This window comes from Montipora capricornis, chromosome 2 (genome assembly GCF_036669925.1).
Source record: "Montipora capricornis isolate CH-2021 chromosome 2, ASM3666992v2, whole genome shotgun sequence".
In the NCBI taxonomy this organism is placed as follows: Eukaryota; Metazoa; Cnidaria; class Anthozoa; order Scleractinia; family Acroporidae; genus Montipora; species Montipora capricornis.
In genome coordinates, this window is record NC_090884.1 from 20150072 (window position 1) to 20166983 (window position 16912).

General features: G+C 40.9%; 2 protein-coding genes across 2 annotated transcripts; both read left to right on the forward strand.

Annotated features, from left to right (window-relative positions):
- The first annotated feature begins 60 nt into the window (after positions 1 to 60).
- On the forward strand, positions 61 to 5577 carry LOC138035636 (uncharacterized). The gene has a single exon (XM_068882263.1). The coding sequence runs from the start codon at positions 61 to 63 to the stop codon at positions 5575 to 5577; it is 5517 nt and encodes a 1838-aa protein (XP_068738364.1).
- A 7595-nt stretch (positions 5578 to 13172) lies between these two features.
- LOC138039040 (steroid 17-alpha-hydroxylase/17,20 lyase-like) lies at positions 13173 to 16084 on the forward strand. Its single transcript, XM_068885196.1, has one exon. The coding sequence runs from the start codon at positions 13234 to 13236 to the stop codon at positions 14599 to 14601; it is 1368 nt and encodes a 455-aa protein (XP_068741297.1). The 5' UTR covers positions 13173 to 13233; the 3' UTR covers positions 14602 to 16084.
- Positions 16085 to 16912: the final 828 nt, after the last annotated feature.

The window sequence follows — 16912 nt, forward strand, 5'->3', positions numbered from 1 at the left end:
CGCTAGCAATACATTCAAAATCCAGTGTGGTTAGCTACTAAGCGACGACTGGAACAGAAGATGACCGACAAAGCTAAGAATTCACGGCGAATTGCTAAGGGAAACTTCACACGAAAGCGGAACATTTTGATCAAGTCCATAGAGACAAGCCAAGGAATCGAGGTAGTAGAAACCAATTACTCAAAACTTGTTGATGCATGGGAAGAACTGGAAGGGAAGCACTTAGAGTATGTTAACTTCCTGACTGACGAGCATTTAGTGGACGAAGAAGAAATCTGGATGACGGAAGTCGAGGAAAAATATTCCAATGCATTTAATCGTAAAGTGAAATATGTCGAAAATGTCACTACAAGCGAAAAGGCAACGCGCGAGCACGCGGCTCGTCAAGAGGCCATTGACAACGCAAAAGTTAAAAGGAACACTGCGCGCGCTGTTTTCGAAGCTTCTTACGAAAGTATTTCGCACGCGTTGCAGTCAAACAAAATGCAAAATTTTGCGTTAAAAGACTTACAGAAACAAATAGAAGATCAATTTCAAGATTGCAAAACCTTTAACGCTGAACTGTTAGAATTATTGCCCTTTGAATCAGCCGAATCTGAGATGCAATGGATAGCTAAAATCCAAACCTATTATTACGAAATTGTTGAACAAATTGTAGTTAGATATACTAACGTAAAAGAACAAGAGCAGATAAAACAGGAATCTGACGCGACTTCTTCCTTTCTACACCTGGAAAAGGTAAAAATGCCGCACTTTGATGGAGAACTACGTCATTACCCTCAGTTTAAAAGAGATTTCAACAAACAAGTCATGCCACAAATTCGTGGAAGAGATGCCGCATATGTGCTACGCTCTTGTCTTGGAAAAGAACCCGAAGGCCTGGTAAAGAGCATAGACGACGATGTGCAAGAAATGTGGCGAAGACTGGACGAAAAGTATGGAGATCCAGCCAAAATTGCAGACGTTATCATTGACGGCATACGTAGATTCAGAACACTTAAGGAAGGAGAAGATAAACGTTTCATCGAATTCGTGACTCTTGTAGAAGACGGATACAGAGACCTCACAAGACTCGGTCTAGAAGCGGAAATTACAACAACGAGTTCGGTCAGTATTATAGAGAAAGCTTTATCAACAGACATCAGAAGAAAATGGGCGGAAATGGTTAGTTGTCACGGAAGTCACATCGACAAATCAAAAAAGTTCCCTAGTCTTCTTGAATTTCTGCAAAATCAAAGGAGTGCTATTGAATACGACAGTGCTTCTCTTCGGACGACGACCAACAATCAACATTACAGAGGCACATCGCACTATACAGAAGGCGTCGAGGAAGTAAGCAAAGAACCCAAACCAAAATGTCTGATTCATGAACACGGAAGACATTGGACAGCAGACTGCAGAATTTATTTAGCCAAGCCAATAGAAGAGAAAAAGACGATCATCAAAGATAAACGAGCCTGTTGGTCGTGCCTAAAGATCGGTCATCGACAACGTACATGCAAATCAAGGAAAGACTGTGGTGTAGGCGGCTGCACAAGAAAGCACCATCCATCTATACACGAGACGGAAGAAACACCTCAGGAAGTCTCAGCCTCAGCAAATGTATGCCACAATACAAAAATTGACACCTGCCTGTTACAAGTACAAAGAGTTAAAACCAAAAGAGGAGAAGCTAATATAATGTGGGATAACGCCGCATCACTTTGTTTTATCACAAACACTAAAGCAAAGCAAGAGAAACTTAAAGGATCCAAAGTCGAACTTTCAGTCATCAAAGTTGGAGCACAGAGCGAGAAGATTAAGACCAACAAATACAAGGTACCTCTTATAGATAAGCAAGGTCACGTCATCGAATTCGAAGCTTACGGCATCGAAAGGATCACCTCAGACATTGAAAGTGTTAACATAGACGACATAGTACATCTTTTCAAGAACGTCACAAAGGAAGAAATCGAGCGACCCTCAGGACCTGTGGACATTTTAATCGGTTACGAATATGCAGCCTATCACCCGGAAAGAGAACAAAACATCGGTCATCTTGTGCTCTTAAGGAATCGTTTCGGGCGATGTATTGGAGGAACGCACCCGTTACTTAAAGAATCACATCTGTATCACGATTTCATCAATGCCAGAGTCAACACAGTTGTAGGCAAAATCAATATAGAAGACTTTTACAAAATTGAGAACCTTGGCGTAGAATGCAAACCGAAATGTGGAGGATGTAGATGTGGAAAATGTTCCTTAGGCGCGAAAGACTGCACTATTCAAGAAGAGCGAGAGCTGGAACTAATCGAACGAAATCTAAACTTTAACAAAGAGGAAAATCGCTGGGTCGCTGAGTATCCCTGGATCAAGGATCCTCAGAATCTTCCTGACAACCGGAAGGTCGCTTTCGCGAAACTGATAACGACCGAGAAACGTCTAAGAAGGAACACCGAACACGCAAAAGTGTATGACAACCAGATAAAAGACATGGTAACTAGAGGAGTTGCAAGGAAACTCTCCAAAAAGGAACTAACACTCTACAAAGGACCGGTGCATTATATCGGACATCATGAAGTTCTCAAGCCTGATTCCAAATCTACCCCAGTGCGCATAGTGTTCAATAGCAGCGCCAATTACATGGGTCATATCTTGAATGAGTATTGGGCTAAAGGTCCTGACCTACTCAATAACTTATTGGGAGTCCTTATACGTTTCCGAGAGAATAAAGTAGCCTTCATTGGTGATATTAAAAAGATGTACCACACTGTGAAGATGACAGAGTTAGATCAGCACACCCACCGATTTCTGTGGAGGGATATGGATAGTACAAGAGAACCCGACACATACATAATGCTCAGAGTTTCATTCGGTGACAAGCCGTCAGCTACGATTGCAACCGTTGCTTTGAGAAAAACCGCAGAGATGTCAAGAGAGAAATACCCAGAAGCAGCAGATATAATACAAAGAAATACGTACATGGACGACATAATCGAAAGTACGGACGATCGCAAACAAGCTATTAAACTGACTCAAGATATCGAGAAGGCTATTATTAAAGGAGGATTTGAAGTCAAAGAGTGGATGTTCTCAAGCGATACTGACAGACAAGAAAAAACAAATATACCGATCGAGGAACAAACAGAAAAGATACTTGGAGTTAAATGGAGTCAATCAGAAGATCAACTGTGTTTCGAAGTCAAGGTTAACTTTACTACCAAGCGAATACATACTTCAAGGTCTACGAGCGATATCGTCCCCACCCAAGATCCCCAACAGCTCACAAAGCGTATAATCTTGTCACAGATCAACAGCGTGTATGATCCCCTAGGGTTGGCAGGACCATTTACAGTAAGGGCCAAAATTCTTTTACGCCGTTTGTGGGGAACTGAACCGAAACTTGACTGGGACGACCCTATACCCGAGGAAAACCAACAGAATTGGTCTATTTTCTTCAACGATTTGAAAGACATGAATCAAATCAGATTTACGAGATGCCTTAAACCAATGGATGCTATTGGCGACCCCATTCTCGTTGTGTTTAGTGACGCATCCAAAGACGCATACGCTGCATGTGCATATGTACGGTGGCAAAGAAAGAATAACCAATTTGAGAGCAATTTAATACTGTCCAAAAATCGTCTTGCACCAATAAAAAAGATGTCCATTGACCGTATAGAACTGTGTGGAGCGGTACTGAACAAACGCCTAAAAGTGTTCATAGAAAAGGAATGTAGATATCGCTTTGAAAAGATCTACCACATCGTAGATTCTCAGATTGTACATGCCATGATACAGAAAAGCTCATACGGGTTCAACACGTTCGCCGCCACTAGAATAGGTGAAATACAGGAAGGAACAAACCCTGAAAACTGGTATTGGGTAGAGAGTAAATATAACATAGCTGACTGTTTGACAAGAGGCAGGAAGCCCGATGACATTGGACTTGAAAGCACATGGCAAAAGGGTCCCGATTTTCTTAAACAAACAGAAGACAAGTGGCCAATCACTCGTGATTACTTGGAGCCAAAACTATCCGAAGTAATCCGGACTACAATGGTAACGAAGATAGAAGGAACTCATGATACCCTAGCGTTACGAATTGACATCGCCAAATATTCGAGTTACGGCAAACTACTACGTGTCACTGCAAGAATTTTGAAATTTTACAGCAAATTTCCCAAACCGTCATTTAAAAGCGCAACGCAAGAACTGACACCTGAAGATATTAAAAAGTCAGAGATTTTCTGGATCAAAGAGATTCAGCAGAACATGAGAAATGATATTGAAAATGGCAAGTACAACCGTTTGTGTCCTATCACACGCAAAGACGGCATCTATGTAGTAAGCAGTCGTACTGCAAAGTTACAAACAAATTACGGTGACAACGAAGTTATATTACTACCATATGATCATCCGTTCTCACATCTCTATGTAGCACAAACTCATGCAAGAGGACATCATGGCATTCTAACTACTGCCAGCAAAGTGCGCACCAAATATTGGATACCCAAACTCCTTAAGTTGGTAAAATCGATTAAGTTCAGATGCGTTATCTGCAAAAAACTTGCTAAGAAAACAAGTCAGCAAGTGATGGGCCAATTACCTGAAGACAGATTGAAGCCAGCACCGCCATGGTACAGTACAGGAATTGATCTTTTTGGTCCCTTTAAAATTCGGGACGAGGTAAAGAAGAGAACGTTCTCTAAAGCTTATGGAGTAATATTTAATTGTCTCGGAACAAGAGCTGTTTATCTGGATCTGGCAGCAGATTATAGTACAGACAAATTTCTGATGGTACTCAGAAGATTTGTGTCCCTAAACGGATATCCATCCAAGCTATTGTCTGACAACGGTACTCAACTAATTGCAGCAAGTAAGGAACTAACCGCTATAACAAAAACATGGGATTGGAAGAAAATTAAGGAATATGGCGTCATGAAAGGATTGCAATGGATCTTCACCCCAGCAGATGCCCCATGGCAAAATGGAGTAACTGAAGCTCTTATAAGATCGGTCAAGCGAGCAATTGAATTCTCGGTTGGTGAAAATGCTTTAACCTTCTCTGAATTGCAAACAGTTTTATTCGAGATTGCCAACTTGCTGAATGAAAGACCAATAGGGCGACACCCAACCCCTGAGGACGGAGCATATTTATGCCCAAATGACTTACTGTTAGGCAGAGCCACAAGCAGGATACCAAATGGCCCATTTGATGAAAACGCGAACACCCAAAAACGTTTCACGTTCGTCCAGACAATTGTTCATACATTCTGGAAAAAATGGAACTCGAACTACTTCCCAAGCTTGATATTAAGGCAAAAATGGCACACATCTCACCGAAATTTGAAAATCGGAGACGTAGTTATGATACAAGATTCCAACTTAGTGAGAGGAAACTGGAAGCTTGGAAAAGTGTCAAATGTTTACCCAGGTGCAGATGGGAAAGTGCGAAGAGTAGACGTGCAATACAAGAATCTCACCGTAAACGAACCTATGAAGCAATACCAAGGCAAAGGATATGTCACTGTTCAACGTCCTGTACAGAGACTTGTATTACTTATACCGATTGATGAAAACAAAATTAACTTCTAAGTGAACTTTCAGATACTATTTACTATGATTACTGTAACCTTTTTTTTGGCGGGGGAGTGTATCGCCAACAATCCGTGATTAGAATTTGTTAGGTGACGTCATAGACATGATTACGCAACTTAAGTCACTTGCTAGTAAGAGGAATTGAGAGAAACTGTGAGATACCACTGGGTAAATATCTTTGCTTGATTATAAGGGATAACTGTTTTTCATATCACTAACGCGATTTGCTGTAATTTAGATTTTGAACCCTATTCAACCTCCCTTGTGAAAAGTACAGCGACTGACAGAAAGCTGGTGTAATAAATGGAGTTGTTTAAAACCGTGGTTAGTTAATCCTCGCTAGCAATACAAGACTCTTCCGATAACTCGCATCTTCTTTGACGTACAGACTCTTCGCTAGTCTCGGCCTCTGCTTTCGTTAAACGGATGTGGTCATGAACTGTACTGTAAACAGTTTCATGGATAACGCTTAAAACCGAATGTACGCAGTCTGAAGAGAAATTAGTAGTTGAGTTGCGCAAAAGCCTTTCCACAATCATTCGCTCCTGAGAAGCCTTTTCAGGCTGAAAATTAGTCAACAGTTTCATCCAAGAAACCGAGAAGGACGCTTTCCGATAGTTTTGGAGATTACTCGCGAAGGATTCCTGTGCCAAGGTAGAAAATCTGCGACAAAATCCCGCCACCAAGAGTTGGAAGTTTGGCTCTTCGGTGGCGCAAAACAAATGTTCGGCAAAATGCTTTCGATCCGTTTGGGAGTTAACGCGTGGGTCCTTCAACAGTTGACCTTATACGCTGTTCCACTTTCTTCGCTTCTTCTGAAGAGAAAATCCAAGTGGCAACATCTTCCATCTCCTTGCTGTCCAGTGCCGTATTGCTAACTTTGGTTTTCTTTCGCCGCTGTGAGGTCTTCGCAGTCGCGGCATTTCGTTTTGCACGCTTTCTCCTTTCACCGCCGTCGCAAGAGGTCTTTTGACTGACCAAATTCTCTTCTTCACTTTCGCTATCAGAGGATGCACTATATTCACTCGACGAGACATCGTATCAGAACTTTCGTCCGATGAGTCAACTGCTAATCCCTCCTCGCAGTCCGCCATTACCGATTTCTCAGCCTGATCGTGTGGGTAAAACAATGACTGTCATAGCTCTGTTTTTATTGGCTCTTCGAACTGAGGGCGTGTGAAACTTCCCCTGGGAGGCGTTCTAATAATAGATCTACTCGGGAAAGGGTTGACTCCTAGGCCAAGTATGGGAGATAGAGGCTCCTCTTGATGAGCTCCTGTTAACACAAATTGTCCAGTTACAGTGAACTTCAACCACAAGTAAACTTAGGAAAATGGCGAGAGATTATTAGAAAGACAAATCTGTAATTGAACTTGAAGTTGTTTCCTGTCAAAACTCTTATTCTTAATGTTACTAAATTTGCAAATGCAAACAACAAAGCCCTACTGGGGATTATCAGGATACGGGATCTTTTATTATTTCTATTTTTTGAAATACTTTATTCAAATACCAAAGTTTTACTTGCCCCCTTGATTCCTTTGATACAAAAATTACAAGATCAGTTCTAAATCATGCGAAAAACTTATTACAAATCACAGTTCAATAACTTATCATCCTGTATTGAAAGTCCGGTTCCGTAATCCTGGTGTAGTTCCTTGAAAACTGTTAAAATTTGCCGGGGCGAAGACAAAATGACAACATCTGCACTCCATTTCTCTCAATGCTCAAAAATCTAAAATCACGTAGTTGCGTGTTCCATAGTCCAGACCAAATTGTCCAGCATTTACAATTCCATAATCTTGATTTCAGTGTTGGGGCACCAAACGTTCCACAATAACTTGAAATCTCGTTGAGAAAATAGCTTAAATCCAGTAGTCCAGTCCGGTTTCAAACCGCCAAAATTTCATCATCGATTCAAAACTCAACAAAAGCTACAAGTACAAAAGTTCAGCATGATTCTACAATCGAGCTGAACAAGCTCGAGCTGGTGGCTTCTCGAGAGAACAGATACACAGCCGAAACTGTTCTGTGCTTGCATCATACGGCCCTGAAAAAAGTACCGTAGTACAATGGTACTTGATCGTAGCCTTGGCCGAAAAACTAATCTTAGCCTAAAGGCCGAGAAGCGATCAGGTTACGGGATACTTAGGTAAGAAAATTGTGGGGATACGGGATATTTGGGGGAGAGTGGGGGAATGAGGAGATACAGGATATTTTTAACATAGGAACGCATTGCGTACGTGTGGTAGTGCAGTAACTTGACTGTTTTTCTTTCCGTAACTGTCAACTGAGCTGCGTTTTGTTTTCCAGGAGATTCAAGTTGTCCTTGCGTAATCATCATGTACGTAGCTCTAATAGTACGTGATATTTTTGTCGGTGTCGTAAATCATTACAGTGCCATGGTAGATGTCTTTGCTAAACACCCCCAAAGAAGACACGTAGTTCGGTATAACATTAAACCCAGAAAGATTGAATAAAATAAAAGGAAATCAAGAAACATTGGCCTCAAGGCTGACATGGTGATCATTTTCAAAATCCCTTACAACGCTTTTGCCATCATAAGCTTAAGCGTGTTGTCGGCAAGAAAGGTGCTAATTCAACAAAAAGATCACAATCGCTGATGCTTGTCCAAATTTACGTGGCTTGCACGGCACGGAAAAAGCGAAATTCTGGGTAACAATTGTGACATATGTTTGCTTTTTGGATGGGGAGATTTATGTTAGTAACCAAAAGTCATTCATGTTTAGGTGCTCTTTAACACACTTCGAGGAACAATGCAAGGGATTATCATGCAAGTCTTCCCTCAAATTGTTGTGGTAGCACAGGCGCCCCAAGCTCAGTATGAGGGAATATAAGGATTTGTATGGGAAGACAAGACCTGAGACCTGAGAAGATAATTTTACGAAAAAATTCTCGATTAAAAAGGCTAACCTTATTGCCTTTGTGGATCGCTTCCTTCCTGTGAGGTTTTTTTCCAGATTCGACGTGAATTTATTCGATGAGGTCCTCGATTGTCAACGGTCATAATACAAAAGGTATTTTATAATGACCGTTGACAACCGGCAGGTACAAAACACAGGTCACAGGTCATTGTTTTACTACTACAGAAAGTATTTATGAATGTTTAGGATACTGTCTGTATTGGTAAAACAATGACCAGTGACCTTTGACTTGTGTTTTGTACCTGCCGGTTGACAACCGAGAAACTGATAATGGCTCAATTCGCGTCGAATCTGAAAAAAAGAAACCTCACAGAAAGGAAGCGACCCACAATGGCAATAAGGTTAGGCTTTTAAATTGAAAACTTTTTCGTAAAATTATCCTCTCAGTTCTCAGGTCTTGTCTTCCCATAAAAATCCTTATATTTCCCCACACTGACCTTGGGGCCCTGTGGTGGTGGTGCACTGTAAGTGCACTAGACTCTAATGTCACTGGGTTGTAAGTCCGTAGTGGCAATAGGCCTGCAGCGCGTGCATAAATCACAAAATAAACAGGTCTGTTGGAAGAGTGCTTGAGTTTCAACAAATGAGCCCCAAAAATCAGCAGGAATTTGTGACGCTGATGAATAATAAAGCAGATGCTATTTCCAAAACGATGGAATTACCTGGTGATAAATAACCTCGTCTAGGAGAGTGAATTTTTTACTTTGCAGAAATAATGGTCAACCTCAAGAGTTAAGCGATTGTAATCTTTGTGTTGAATTAGCACATTTCTTGTCAAACTTCATAACACTTACAGAAAAAACCAACCTAAAAAAACCCTGGTATCTTGCCATCATTTTGACACAGATGTATCCTTTGTTTCGCATGTTGTTAGTAAACACACAAGGTAATTTGATCACGACGGCCGCTAAATTCGACGTCAATTTCGATTCTGCAATTTACTTGTGCAGCCAAAAGTACAATAGAAAAATTGAACCCAACAAAAATCTCCCAAAATATTTTTCGCTGATGGTAACTTTTTATATTCGCGGTTCAAATTTTGTTGTTTTCATGTCGCAAGTTGTTGCTGATGGCAAAGTATTTTATTATCGATCGACACTTCCTGAAAACTTCCTTCTGATCTTCCTAAAAGTTGTGTATCCAAATTTGTTTTGCATAAAACAGGTTAACAAAATCTGTATCTCGCTTGGTTCGCATTTTTGAGTGTTAAAATAGAATTTTTGGTCCTATGTTAATGACTGTAAGTCGCCCATCCAGATACTAAGCTTAACTTCAGTGGACATTTGTCTTGGAAAGCTGTCACACGCTCAGAGTACACGATTAGACTTGTGGTAAAGAAGTTGTAAGGGAACTTGAAAATGATCAACAAGTCAGCCTCGATTCTCTTTTATTTTCTTCTCTGTTTCTGGGTTTAGTATTTTACTAGTAACCACGTCTTCTCAGGAGGCTATTTGCCTATGACATCTACCATGGCACTATAATTTTATACGATACCAAACTGAATATCTTTACTGTTAGAGCTATATATTACGCAAAGACAACTTGCTTCACCTGGAAAACAAAACGCAGCTCAGTTGACAGTTATGCAATATAGCGCTGTGTTACTGCATTACCACACGTACGCAACGCGTGCCCATTTTTGCATTTTCTTTGCTAACTAACGATGCCGACAAAAGGAAAGGAAACCTGCCTTACTCAAGCTCAGCCCGTGTACCGTGGAGGTTAAAGAGTCAGATAGTACTTTATCGGTTTTTGGGAAAACGAACACATCAACTGGCAAAATTTAAATGAAGTATTTGCCGACGTCGCCGTCTTAGATCTTAAGGTCCCTTTAACGCAGGCAGCCGGCTATCGCAAGCCTACTCTATTGTGACTACGAACGTAGAGTGTACTATATTCAATTTGACGCACTCGAAAATGTGTTTTTTTCCGGGTTACCTATCCATCTCCAGCCCCCAAACGCTCCTTTTTTCCGACGCAATGTTCTGGCATTATACATGGAATAAAAAACCGACTTTCGAGCGTATTTGTCCAGGATAAAGCGTCATACACGGGAAGCGATGTCCAGGAAATCGCCAACGATGGCAGAATAAAGATACTTTTGACCGAGTAATGTTGTGCAAGTATTGCCGTGAGAATAGTGGTGTTCAACATAGCATTCCATTCGTGAATTACGAGTAATGGATACCACACTCATTTAAGAGCGTTGCATTCAGTTATTAAGAAGGCCATTAGGATCAAAGTGCCAGCTCTAGCTAGCAGCTGGCTCCAGCCAGCGGCGAAAGTTTTTATTCGCGACACCGGCTCCACTCTCAATCACATGACACAGTTAATAAGGCAAATTAAATTACCAAAACCGCATACTGTACTTGTAATTACTTTGACAAACGATGAAGGCGGCCGGTTTTATTTGAATTTACCTTCTCAGTTGAAGTGGATGACATTTATTATTCAAGTAGTGTTACCAGCTTATTCCAGTATTTATTATTTTATATTGCTCTTTTGTGATATTAGTATTACTAATGTGATACATTAGGTTTTGATTGTGTAATATTGGCATTTGATTTAATTAAGGCTTTCAAAAAGTTGTCGTCGTTTTTAGACATCTGTTATTACTCTAGAATGTTATAAAATGCTTTTCTAAGGGTCTAAAATCTTACACAAAGCTCTTCCGTTGGAGTGCTCTCCAAAAACTGTTTTATCAAATGCGAACGAATTGTGGAGGCAGGTATCCTCTGTCAGTCTTTCTTTTTCTCTGTCTCACGCTCAACTTTTGGAACTGGGTTCAAAGCCGTGCAAAGAGCCTGCTCATTGGCTAACACAACTTTAATTTTGCGAAAATACGACTTCAACTATCTTATTTTAGTGTTGTGACCTTGGGATTGATACAGCGGTCAAAACGATATCCGTGCGGTATTTGCAGATCTTACTTTTCCTGTTTAGAAGTCTATTAACAACTTCGTAAAATCCTCCCATTGTCGCCGGGATTATGGAGTCTAAGAGCCACCTGAAATCTGCATTGGGCTGAGCTCCATTTTTATCTAAAAACTTAAAAGTTTCCGCGTTTCTGACTGAATGCTCAAACGCACAAGGTTCTAATAATACGCATTCCTTTCGACGTGGTGCATAAGGCCTCGTACGTGAGGGCTCTGGAGGCAATTGACGAACGTACCACTAATAATAAGCAGTCGGTCGAATAATTAAGAAAGAGTCAATTGTAGACACGTCTTTTCTTTCTACCGTCAAGGTCAAGGTTAAATTGATATTAATTTAGCTGAAATGATAGTGGACTACTAAGGAGGACCCTGATGACTCAAGTCTACTTAGAAAAAATCAGGCGGGTGAACCGCTTTGTCAAGGGAAGGCAAACTCAATCTTAGTCCTTGGTTAGACCATTCGAAAGACGACTCAGGGCTTACTTAGGGTAGTAGTACCCATTCAATTTAATCAGATAAATTTTTCCGCAATTTGTGCAAAACAAAACAAAAGCTAAAAAAAAATAAACTGTGTTTGTGTTGACGTCAGTTGACTAGAGCTAAGTTGCTTCAGATCGACTTCACAGTGTCAAGTGTGATTATCTCAGAGTTTCAATTTGCTTCGTCATTGTATTTAGTAAGTGAGAATTGTTAGCTGACCTTGGCTTTGCCAACCTAAGTGAGTTGTTATGTATTCCTCACAGAGATTGTCACCCATGCGTTCTATTTTTTCTCTGATTTGCTTTTCTTTTGCTTTTCTGTTACAGTATCACAGTACTTTGGCAATACCAGAGTTCCAACTTCAAAAACACTCTACGTTGAATCACGGAATGAAAATACCGTCTGTTCCCAGCGGCAGCGAAAGCTGCGGTGTTTTTTGACGATCGTTTACGCGTGACATATCAAATATGCCATCGCCGTTGTTGCCGATCGTAAGGAACGAAGGTCAGTGGGTGTGTGCAATGAGTCACGCCAGTTACTTATTAGTCACCGTCTGCTTAGAGGAAACTGTCATGTCTACTTCTCCAAAGAGTACACTGCAAACAAAGCAAGTCCGTCATGGTAACCTCTGCAAAAACAAATCGATTTGTAGAAATATTTGTTTTTTTCCCCACAAAAGGATACAATAAGATTATGTCATCTATTGACACAGACAGGATGGGGGTTGGAAAAGGGAGCGGGGAGGGAGTGCTAGAGTAGAGTGGGTTCCAAAAGCCCTTCAGTTTTTTTTTTAACGGGGAGGACTTCTTTTCGGTTCCACGTTTTAAGAAATATTGCTCTCTCTCTTCTAAGATTAGTTTGGCTAAAATTGTGCGATTTCGTGATCCAAACCTACTCGACTGAGACAGGCTTTGCCTTTTTGTAAAACAAACGGATCCTGTCAAGTGTGACTTATTGCAGCGACCTTGACATTGGAATATTGCTCGTAAACAACCAAGGTTGCACAGTATAAATACCACCCCCAGAGCTTAACTGGAACAAAGCTACTACAAGCTAACTGAAAACCACTCTAACAAGCCTTTGTATATGAGATAGCTGAAATGGAGCGTGTCATTTCCCCCGAAATTACGATGCTTTTTACAACCGTTTTGTGCTTTGCTTCTGTAACTATCCTGGTTCTCACCTTACTGCAATTGTCCAATGTTCGGAGAAAAACTCCTCCCGGACCGTTCGGTCTGTCTGTATTTGGAAACTTGTTTCAGCTCGGGGATTCTCCACACATCGCTCTATCAAAGATGGCCAAAGTCTATGGAAGCGTCTTCTCCATTCGCCTTGGTTGGAGGAGAGCAATCGTTTTGAACAGCCACGATGTTGTGAAAGAGGCCTTATCAAAAAGGGCTTGCCATTTCTCCTCCAGACCACTATTTCATAGTTTTCAAATAATCAGCAATGGAGGTCGGAGCCTTGCGTTTGGTGACATTGGAACAGGGCATCAGAGAAAGAAAGAACTAGCAATGCGTGCTTTGTACGCTGTTTTCAGCAATGTGAGCCGTTTTGACACTTTGGCACAAGAGGTTTCTGAGCGCCTATGCAGCTCTTTGACAGAAGCCGCAACGAGTGAAGCTCTCGACTTTTCAGAGCAACTGAGAACTTTAGTCATTAACTTTGCGTTTAGACTTACTTTTGGAGATAACTTAAAAAGAGACTTTACGCTGGCGTTGCAGAATATTTTGCGGAGAGGAACTGATTTTGTTGAGAATAGCCCTGCTATAAACTTGTTAGACTTTTTCCCATGGCTTCATTTTGCTCTACGCAAGCAGTGCAAGGCCTTAGAAGACTCTGTCAAAGAACTCATTGATTTTGTCAGAAGCGTTTACAGTTTGCATCGCCATGTAAATGTTGAGGAGGCAGGAGTCAATGTTGCTGCAACTCTGGATAGAGTCATCCAAGACGAAATGTTGGTCACAAAAGCGAACCCAAACGGTGGAATTAACATGGAGGAAGCAGAGGATGATCGCCTGGATGAAGAATCCATGATGACGTTGATAGCAGATGTTTTTGGTGCAGGAATTGATACAGTGTCTGCCGCACTAAACTGGGCACTGCTTTTTATTCTCTCTAATCCTGGACTACAGCACGACTTGCAGGCAGAACTGAAGCGAGAGGTAGGAACAGAGCGATTGCCTACGCTTGCAGACCGTGCACGGTTGCCTCTGTTACAAGCTACAGTTCTAGAAACTTTGCGGAAGGCTACAGTCATTCCACTGGCAATACCACACTATGCCTCTGAAGACTCTAGCGTTGCTGGTTATTTTGTACCGAAAGGAACGCTTGTGTTGGCGAATCTATGGGCAGTTAATCACGATCCCAATTACTTTCATCGCCCAGACATGTTTGATCCATATCGTTTCCTTGATGAAAATGGTCAAGTTCTTGTTGCACAGCAGGCCTTCTCCCTTCCCTTTTCCACAGGTGGACGGCGCTGTCTCGGTGCAACCCTCGCAAAAGCTCAGCTCTTTATGTTTCTGGGGTGCATGCTGCAGCGCCTTAATTTTCAGCTTGCTGCAAGCAAAGAAGAGCTATCCTTCGATGGAAACTATGGATTAACCCTGAGGCCTCGTCCTTTTAAGGTGTATGTTCGACCGAGAGAAATGAGGCAATAAGCAATGACTCGCACTGGAATATCTCTCAAACTCTGATTGCTTTTTACTGATCATAATTTTGTTTCTGGTCATGGTATTTTTTAAAGCCAACAGTGTCGGAGTTTTTTTTCTTCAGTAGTAGACGGACGAGAACAGAGAATTCAAGGGCACCCAACAACCGGATGTTATAAAATTTGTCTCTAAATTGGTCTCGGCCACAACGCTTGAAGACCTCTTTTAGTGAGTTATTATCTGCCCTACAAAATATTTATCTGTTCGGATGTTTTAGGGAACTTCAGGTCGGTCAGAAATTTATAGGTGTCTTTTTCCTCTAGCATTCGTGACATGTCTAATGAAAAAAACTATTACGTAAATCGTGCTCCTTTTCCCGGAATTTTTAGGGGACATTTGCTTAAAAGATGATTCTCAAACAAACTTTGACGAAAATCATAGAAGTTACAAATCTTCAAATTTTATGCTATTTCCAATATCACCGTTGACTATTACGCAGCTCAATTAAATTTAGCGTTGTTCCATGTGGTTTCGAAATTTCCGCCTGCACTTTTCAGACTCTGCACTACTTTTGCGAAATATCTAGGAAATCGTTCAGAAAAATGTCCAAAATCTTAGTGCGCCTCGAAAGTCGGAGTTCAAATATTCGAAAATTCTACCCACCTTCCGAACAGATATTTACAGAAATTACCCGTTGGGTGCCCCTGAGAATTATCATTCCATTCGATAAGGTATTTACCAATACGTTTTTATTGCTCCTGTATTGCAGTGTTATACTGTAATGATATGTTCATTGCAAGATTGGATAACTTTCTGACGCGCCCGATTTGAGGCAAAAATACTCCAAATTTCTTTTAGTTTTGCTATTTAATGCAGTATTTTTCCAATGTGATCTTATGGCATATTTTCTCAATTGTCATCCAGTGACTGAATTAACACCTATCTAGAGTTTCTACGGTGGGACCCACGTCTTGGTATGTCGAGGTCAAACAAGAAAGATATTATTTTTATCATAAGGATAGGCCTTTTCTAAAGCAGTCATTCATACCTCTGACCCGAATCAAGAATACATGCATGATTTTTCTGACGGAGCCTGCAGCTAAGCATTTACTGTTTAACTGACATTTTAAAAAGAAGAGACTTCAACTGATTCAAGCAGGTAACTAATATATCAGTTTGCGTTAATACAAAGTATCAAATTCCATATGACATGGGTCATTGGTAATAAATCCTTCCGTTAACACATACAAGTCACCAATAGTTTGCAGACTGAAACAAGGATTCCATCTCTTCAATAATTTTAATCAATGGGCAATTAGTTATTTTCACCAATCCCATAATACAGTTCATTTTGGGGGGTTATTTACATTAAAACCATATCCAGTTCACTGAAGCATGTTACAGTCCAAAAAGTAAATAACTTGTATCGTTTTATATAAAGAACCTCCAAAACGTATTGCACTGTGGGGGAAACAGTCGATAATTGCCTCAAAGAGGAGATTAAAGTCAAGAACTTTCATCTTCATTAAGTGTAATGGAATCTGGGCTTACCAAGAGAACGACTAATTGTTGGAGATCAAGGAGCATGAATTCCCCGCGTGATTTTGCCGGAAGCAAAGATGTGGTGAAACATTGCAAACATTACTAAGGTTTATTTGCATAAAATATTACCCGTTTAAAGTCAATACCTCAACGGCCGAAAACTTGTAGACAAGACTGAGAAACTTTGGAGAATTTGTTGACAGTTCGCACGTGACGTTGATCCATGTACGCGTTTAACAGATCCTACAAGTGTCTGACGCCATGGACAACCTTAAAATGCAAACAAAAAGCCTAAGCATTGACATTTCGAATGTCAAGCAAATGGATCACTTTGACATTTCAGCGAGTGAGAAACTGTTTTTTATTGTAAAATTGAAGAAACGTTATACATGTATCCTGAAAAACGTAAGCCAGCTTTCAATGTCAGCGTAGGCAGCGAGAAGCTCTTCAGTGCTTTAGGAACTAGTTTGAGCTTTATATAGTATAGATTATAGTGTTGATGCGAGCATGACCATCAGTTTCACGCTGTTGCCAGCACCCTCACTGATATGCATAATGATCTTGCTGTTTTTGCTGAGTCAACATCTTCATGGTACTGGTAAAATATTTGGGCAAGTCCCAGACCATAGAGTGGAGCTCAGGCGCGCGAAGCGCGTCAGCGGAAAGCCATGGGTCAGATTTTTTGGGAAATCTATCGATGCGAAAAATTTTGGTTATAACGTTACGTACGTCCGCCCGCACAGATTGTCGGTCGGAGGTGGGGAGACAGGACAGTCTT

What these genes read in the sequence shown, in the direction of transcription:
- LOC138035636 (XM_068882263.1), top strand. Translation starts at nt 61, where the DNA reads ATGACCGACAAAGCTAAGAATTCACGGCGAATTGCTAAGGGAAACTTC.
- LOC138039040 (XM_068885196.1), top strand. Translation starts at nt 13,234, where the DNA reads ATGGCCAAAGTCTATGGAAGCGTCTTCTCCATTCGCCTTGGTTGGAGG.